The 8,812-nt window shown below is 35.0% G+C and overlaps 1 protein-coding gene across 1 annotated transcript in view; it reads right to left on the reverse strand.

The window, feature by feature from the left end:
• LOC106471847 (NAD kinase-like) overlaps nucleotides 1-7,687 on the reverse strand; it is a 42,624-nt gene extending 34,937 nt beyond the window's left edge. The window contains exons 1-2 of the mRNA XM_022400460.1: nucleotides 7,565-7,687; nucleotides 4,417-4,500 (exon numbers count right to left, since the gene is read on the reverse strand). Of these exons, the coding sequence (XP_022256168.1) occupies nucleotides 4,417-4,439 (23 nt within the window). The 5' untranslated portion in view covers nucleotides 4,440-4,500; nucleotides 7,565-7,687. The remainder of the gene's footprint in view (nucleotides 1-4,416; nucleotides 4,501-7,564) is intronic.
• Between the last annotated feature and the right edge of the window lie 1,125 nt (nucleotides 7,688-8,812).

The raw sequence follows: 8,812 nt of genomic DNA on the forward strand, positions 1-8,812 counted from the left end.
ATGGACCTAATGAGCCTCTAAACCAATTTTGGTGAAGATCCATCCACACCCTGCGAAGTAGTTACATGGACAGACAACAGACAGTACTATTATGTTCATATAGATTATATTAAAAAAAAGTTTCTGTAACGTACACTAATCACTATACCTTAAGGTTTAGTATTTTTTGTAATACAAAAGGAGTTCAACTGTGATGAAAACTTTACAAACTTGTTTATTACATGTTTGTGACTTAAGTTATGCCGCATTGAGCTATATGTAGCTTTTGAACAGCATAAAACCACACTCGTGGTTGTATTGTTTTCCCCAGAGCGCACGTAAGCACAGTTTAAAAATGACTTCTAAGAATTTCTTTACAAAAGTAACAACCTGGACTTGCTTGACAATGTAGGTTGTCCTATACACCTAACCTTAGAGAAATAAATTTAACTTGTTCAAATATACCGGCAAATACGTTACCGAACTATTAGCTATTCTTGCAACATAACTATTAAGGACTTACTCAATATTCCATCCTCTAAATGCGAGTGTAATTCATCCCCTTACATCAGTGTTTTCCAAACTTTAAATAGCGGCGCTCTCTAACTCAGCAAAGTTTCCTTTGCGCCTCTCCCCCTTCACGTTAAAACAATTTTCGCAAGTGATAACAGAAAAATTAACATTTTCTTTACCTGTTTTTTAATAAAAAAATGAAAATGAAAAAATGCTTGTTAGGAGAGAGTAAATGCGAGGGCAAAAAATAAAAAAAAAGCTTTGATAGCAAGGTGATAGTTTCGTCAGGTTATCCTCGTCGCCAACTCTTCTGTTTCTTAGGTCGTTATTTTTGGGCTCTCCCGCCAAAGGCTGCCCCTCCCAAGGGGGCAAGCCCCACAGTTTGGAAAACACTGCATTACATATATTCTCCCATCAACCACGTACTCAGCAGTAACCTTGACAGTATGACTAACGAAGATTTAAGACTATTAACGAGTGAAGGTCCTAAATTCCGGGAATGCCCTAAAATTACTTGAAACCCAGCAAACAAGTAATTATCACATCAATCAGTAAAGTTCTAAATAAATAAAGTACAAGAGAAAACTTAAAAGTAATCACATTTAGAAAACGGGTAAACATTGTTAAAGATATAATCCACAAATATATAACACAGAAATTCACTATTAACAACAATGAACATGTTATGGGAAAGAAAAAAGTTGCTGGGCATATATATTACTTACGTAGAAGATACATCATCGTTCCCGCTTATAAAGTAGCTAACAAATCTGTTTTCACTTGTAAAAAGTTTTATATTAAAATTTTACGTAAAAATTTAGTGTGATATATAAATATACCATGCCCATGTGTTTATATCTTCTTCTAAGTGTTATGAATGTGTGATTTCACATTAAATGTGGTAAAGAAAACCGTTACGTACGAAATACCTGTTATCACCCGTGGAGAACATTGCTTAGTACGACCTTGTGTAAGTATGTCGATAACAGTGTCATTCAACAGTTGTTTAGGTGATATCTGGGAGTTATGGCCTCATCTATGTGTAATGAGAATGACCAGTCACATGGTACGCATGTTCCGCTGCGTAAATACGAGGATGGGAATCAGTTAAAGACCTTTACTAAACTTGTGAATCCGCCGAATTTGTCCAATAACAAAAAACTGGCAGTGACCTGATAAAAAATTCGTGATAAATTTTTATATTTCAATTCATACTGAGGTGTTCACTCGTGAAAACCTACCGTGTCTGTTATATCCCAACCGGTCTGATGAGCATACCGTGTCTGTTATATCCCAGCCGGTCTGATGAGCATACCGTGTCTGTTATATCCCAGCCGGTCTGAAAACCTACCGTGTCTGTTATATCCCAGCCGGTCTGATGAGCATACCGTGTCTGTTATATCCCAGCCGGTCTGATGAGCCTACCGTGTCCGTTATATCCCAGCCGGTCTGATGAGCCTACCGTGTCCGTTATATCCCAGCCGGTCTGATGAGCATACCGTGTCTGTTATATCCCAGCCGGTCTGAAAACCTGCCGTGTCTGTTATATCCCGGCCGGTCTGACAACCTGCCGTGTCTGTTATATTCCAGCCGGTCTGAAAAGCTACCGTGTCTGTTATATCCCAGCCGGTCTGAAAACCTACCGTGTCTGTTATATCCCAGCCGGTCTGATGAGCCTTGATATTTAAAAAAGGCCTCGTCGACAATGGATATGACAGATATAGTGTGGTTGACATAACTATTACACAACTTAACATGACTGAGCAGCTGATCCAGAAACTAAAAAGTGAAAGGTTATACGCAATAGAAGAAACTGTTTTTTTATAATATTTATTTTTCAAGGGGTTTATCAAAATATAACTATAATTATGGATTTAAGGTTACATTCGTGTTATTTCTATGCTTTGCCCAGTAACTTCTACTGTGTTACAGTTTGCTCTTTTATTGAGTATTCTACAAACATTGAAATTAGTAAATTATTCACAATTAATCAGTTTAATAAGAATTGACTGAATTAAGGAAATGTAATGTTCACGTGACCGGAAATGATGCATGGAGAAAGTTGGGCTTGTTTGCCAAGTCTGGAATGCTTATTTCCTCACGGAAATCTGGCAACCACGAAAGCCTTAGATTTGACAATATCATATACTATATTAATCTGAGAACACCTAGTATAAGCGACGATACGATGGAAGTAAACCGCAAGTACATACTGTACGTTTGTGTTTCATATTTAATGAATAAAAAATCAATCTGCCACAGTGAATATGCATAAAATTTAATCCAAAACCAAATAGCTTCCAGGGCCCTATGGCAAGTCCTAGACGCAAGCCGTAATGGATGCGTCACGGTCAGCAGGGCTTGGTGCTATTTGCTGAAGATCTATTGGACTCTGGTCTGAAACACAGACGCAACAACGGGCGAAAACGGTTACGTACAGACCTGCCGGTTACACAACAAGAAATAATGTTATTAGTTACGGGGTTTCTGTTGATGACGTGGCCAGTCATGACTTGGTCATTGTTTGTCCGATTTGGAAACTGTAAATTATAATCGTCATATCTCATCGTATGCTACATCATGTACACGTTTAATCAAAATTTTGTAAACTCTGGATTTTCTTGCGTCAGAGGCGTCTTGAGAGAGAGAGATCCTGCGTCAGTAATAGCTTTATAACAATACTGTATATAGTATATGACGTCATTAGTTGCTACATTAGTGCTTGTCAATTACTTTATTTGCTATATTTTCGATTTTTAAAATTTTCTTTATAAGCCTAATTATTATTATTGAACTTTCTTGAGGCTTATTGCGTTTACATTTCGGCTTGTACAGAACATTTAACTTTATTTAATGCTTCCTTTTGCCCACTCCACGTGTTCCGTGTTATAACACACCTCATAGTATGTTTAATATAACTTTCTTTTTATTGAATTTCGTACTTATCATTTTGTATCTTCATAAACATTACTTTTTGGCTGTACTCTTAGTAATGCTCCGATACTTGGCTTCAAACTTAACTAGAAAAACGTGTCCTAGTAATTTATTTCAGATTACACACTCCTCTAAGTTACACTTTTGGAGCTGTTTAATAGGTTTTCATTCGTTTTTAGATTGTGTTGAGTTTTGCTTATATGCGGTTATACTGATTTTACGTTGTTCAACAAACATGAAATAGGCGGCAGTACTTGATACGAATATCTAGTGTTTGTGTGTATTCCTTAACGAATACACTATTTTTATTGTTTATTTGTTACTTTCATTAACAGTATTCAATAGAATGTTAAATATATCTTTTTTATGACTTTTTATTATTAATCTTTTAATATATTGATTGATTTGCATTGTTAGCTTAGTATATGTATGTAGTACTAACCTAAATCTCTTAAGCTGGTCGAACCTCGTGGGATACTATTGGGATTACGACCGAAAGATATTGTTTACATAGGATATCCAGATGAAAACTTATAATCTTTATAAGTAAGATCGTAAGAAAAGTACACTGTATCAGTTATATTCATCACTAGGTTGATTTTTCAATTCGGTCTAAATAGGTAGCTTGCTCTGATTGGAAGTTAATATGAATTACATCTGAGCAAGAAAAGTAATTAGGTCTGGTTTCTTTACCATCAAAGTATCGATTTGTTTTTATAATTCACATTATTATTATTATTATATAGACTACGTAACGAACAAAGTCACGGACTCGCAAGTAATTTGGTGCATACCTGATTCTGAAAAATGTGTTTAAAAAGTTGAAGAACATCATAATTAATTCTAAAATTAATGTTTTTTTCTTAATACAAGGTTTGCACTTGGAGATACAGGAGCGAAACGAGAGAGAAAAAGAGAATCTTCAAAGTTGGTATAACAAAGAATAAAAGTAGGCCCGCAACTTTTGTCATAATACACAAAGTAACTTACATCACCATGGCAACATTTTTCATTATTTGTCCACACGGTCCAAACTGGTATACTGGGCTGGGAGCATTGAGAGAACGGGTCCGCCTACACGAAAAAAGTAACATTAGTCAACCACGTTATAAATATTTTAGTAATTACAGACAAAAAACAAAAAACAAAGGCAAAACGTTCTTTTTGAACAATATTAAAACAGCAGTGACTATATTGCTACTAGTAAAATTTGATCCTGCAGGAAACAGTGCTGCAAACAAAAAAAGTAACATGTTGAAGCAGTAAAATATCGAAGATTGTAACTACTACGGAATAATTTTAATGAACAGCTTAACGAAGTTTAATCATCGCAAAGTACACTTTTCACTAAATAGGCAATGCTTTCAGAGAAACGTTTCTACCATAATTAACTAAACACTAGTATACATTCATAACATTAGTTTCACGTTAAAAATCAGACAGGAGAAACGCATCTCGAATGTGTGGCTTTTCAACGTAACTTATACATGTTGAGATATGTTTAACATTTCTAAAAAACATATGGTAAAATATAACAAAAATCGAAAATATGACGTAATAATTGCGCGTTTATAATGGATCGAAGGCAGACACACTTCCAAAGTTTTGTAATATTATATATATATATATATATACACGCACATATAATAAAGTATTACAACATATATTTTACTTCAAGAATGTGTGATATAAGAGATAGATAAGCCTATAGGGGATCGAACTAGGCTCATCGCGACGATTATATATACACACTAGTGGCTGTGTGCCACATAATGTTAAGGTTCATGGTATTTACACGTGTTTCACATTTACACACATAATTGCATAGTGAAAAGTGGAATATCAACGTACAAAGAAAAATAAAGTTGAAGTTCTAGGATATTTAGACACTTAAAACGCTAGAACTTCAAGTTTATTTTTCTTTGTACGTTGATACTCCGGATATTATTTAGACATTTAAAACGCGGAGTATCAACGTACAAAGAAAAATAAACTTGAAGTTCTAGGATATTTAGACATTTAAAACGGAGTATCAACGTACAAAGAAAAATAAACTTGAAGTTCTAGGATATTTAGACATTTAAAACGTGGAGTATCAACGTACAAAGAAAAATAAACTTGAAGTTCTAGGATATTTAGACATTTAAATAGAAAATTAGCGCTGTGTACTATTAAATAAATATGTTTGTTTGTGTGGGGGGGGGGGGAGAGAAGGTATATATACTGCGCCCCACTTAAACTAAAGAAAAAAGACAATGAACCCAATTCTTTGGAGAACTTCGTGAAAATACTATCTCCATTTTTTAAATAAAGTAAAACAAAAGAATTATCACTGGAACCGAAAGTGGGAAGAGTTACATTGTTCGCTGTTAAAATAGCCCATCATTTGGCTAATATGTGGCCAAGCAGTATAAATGATTAGTTTCGGCTAACTATTTTGATGGTTTCCTGTGAACAACTGTTTGGTTAGTTTTAAAAATTATCTTTTGAAAGTGTAAGCTGGTGAAACACCTAATTACTTTACAAAACACCTTTCACTAAATACGTGAATACATTTTTATATACGAAGTGCATTCCTATAAGCTGACGTCAGCATTATTACCTGGTGCGTAAGAAACCTAATGCTGCACGAACGTAAATAAAAATTCTTAAAGGTACCATATTTCTTAGAACTAATTTTACAGGACCTGAATGCTACAGGTTGACAGTGATCATCTGCAGGCCAACAACATCCAAGAAGCCTACACAGACGAAGAAAGAATGCCTCCATTATCAGTAGCCCTTCGAAAGAAGAGAAGAAAAAGGTAAAGAGGAAAGGGAACAAGTACAAGTTTGACGTTGGAACCAGAGAGCTGAGAAAAAAGAAAGTGTATTATATAAAATTAAGGAAACATCCCAGTTCTTACGCAGACGTTTGAAAAGCATAATTCATGAACTAGCTATTCACTGAAGCTCAAAAGTTTTAAGCGTACAAGATTTAACAGCCATCATCCAGGCAAACCAATAACAATATATACGCCTTCTTAACTCGCAAAATCAGGTAGTGAAACACATGTAATTGACTGGTAAATTACTAGACTGAAACAATTATATTCATAATAACGTACACTTACTTATACAAAAAAAAAGGCATGTGGAAAAGCGTGTATGTATGTATGTATATATAGTTTTAAATAGAAGAGTAACATGAAACAAACATTTCAGTTTCAAAATGAAATAATGTTATTGTATTAAATAAACTCACGTAACTTATGTTAGATCACAGACATGAAATAACGTATCTATAGGAAATTAATTTCATACGTTGGCTTATAGCAGTTCTCTCGTAACATGACAAAGTTTAATTTTTCGATATATCAGATGACCAGTATGATGTAATAGCACGAACCAATTATTAAGTAACCAGGTAACATATTTTAACGCATGTTTTGTATGTATTTAGATTTTTATATATGGTAATTGTTGAACAAGATAAACTGGCACAAAGAAACGAAACAAAGAGATGGCAAGATACGAAGAAACAAGTATCACTACGAAGTCCTATCTGGTATAGATATCTCTACTTTCAAACTGCTGAGTCATCCTCCAGGCACGGCTGTCTGTGTACTAGATTTAATGGCCTATCTTTGTATATAATGTTACGTACGCTTAACCTAGATAAAACTGAAGATTATGAGACTTAAGAGTGAATCAAAAAAATCGAACAGCCAAAAAATCATATAGACATAGAAAACATTCAATGTAAAATTATATATGCGTGTGTGTATAAATCTTCTTACCAGTGATATCAACGCGATACGAACTTCAGGCAAATCGTTTTGACAAACGTAAAGCTGCGAAACATGACAGGCTGGAGTTTGAAACAAATTTTCAAACTCTGTACTAAATTAGCCGAATGTGATCGCGTCTATTTATCAATGATACATATAATAAACTTCGTAATGTGTTACAGTTAATAAATTAGGCATGGGCGGAGTTCGCTACTGCACTCACAACGTTTTCATTTTAACTTTTTAGGGACACAATGATTCTACGTGTTCTCCCACACACACACCTGTTTGAAGATACACAAACACGCACAGAATGTGATTTAATTCAATAAATGTATATGAACATACAACTATTAAAAAATATTTACCTTTTAAAAGTTTAGCATTTCGTCAAGCAAACAGATTAATTTCTCTATAGAATCTAACTCGGTGAAAGTGACTTCAGGCTTCGAATAATTGATGAATAAAGCATATCTGTCCATTAAGTCCCGAATGACCACACACGCAGCTGTTTCATCATATACGCATGCGCAAAACTGTTGTCCATTGAAGGTTACGTACGTGTAGTAATTTCTTTTGGCAAGAATAAAAGGAAGGTTTTCCTTCTGATTGTTCATCACTCGATATTCTAAACACTCACACCTTTAGTTGAAGAACTTTGAAGGAATGCAACTACTGGGAGAACGGGATACGATGTATAGCCTTCTATATTGAAGCTTTCTTCAAACCTCGTTCTAACTTGAGTTTAAATAAGTTTAAAGTTCACGACATAACGCTTCAGCAGCATTCACTGCTAATACCTATTATACTTGTATCACGAAGATATTCGAAATCAGTTAATAATGGCGGTACTGTATGCCACATAAAAACATTGCTGCCAAACACTAAAGTAATTTAGGAAGTAAATAAGTCAAGTGTATCTAGGAATGTTCTATACAGGCAACAATTTCTACCGTTCAGCTCACTTTTTTTGGGGTAGAGAGAGATAAAGAACGAAATGAAATTTTATCGTACTAGTTCCTGGTTCAAACTCTTGATTAAAAGGTTACCACACACAATAATTAATAGTAGCCAGCTTTTCATCATTGAAAAAAAAAAACAATCTTTGCTTCACTGTTGACTATAAATTAAACTGCCACCTGTCGTATCCAATTCTATGGTTGTTCAGTTGACACACGACAGGTATAGAGGGCAAAGCAACGACGCGCGATAGGTATACAGTGTAACGCAACGACGCGCGATAGGTATACAGTGTAACGCAACGACGAGCGATAGGTACAGGGTGTAAAGTAACGACGCACAATAGGTACAGAGTGTAAAGTAACGACGCACAATAGGTACAGAGTGTAAAGTAACGACGCACAATAGGTACAGAGTGTAAAGTAACGACGCACAATAGGTACAGAGTGTAAAGTAACGACCACAATATGTACAGTGTAAAGTAACGACGCACAATATGTACAGAGTGTAAAGTAACGACCACAATATGTACAGTGTAAAGTAACGACCACAATAGGTACAGAGTGTAAAGTAACGACCACAATAGGTACAGAGTGTAAAGTAACGACCACAATAGGTACAGAGTGTAAAGTAACGACACACAAAGCTGATTTTCA

Source organism: Limulus polyphemus, unplaced genomic scaffold, assembly GCF_000517525.1.
Source record: "Limulus polyphemus unplaced genomic scaffold, Limulus_polyphemus-2.1.2 Scaffold4901, whole genome shotgun sequence".
Classification (NCBI taxonomy): Eukaryota; Metazoa; Arthropoda; class Merostomata; order Xiphosura; family Limulidae; genus Limulus; species Limulus polyphemus.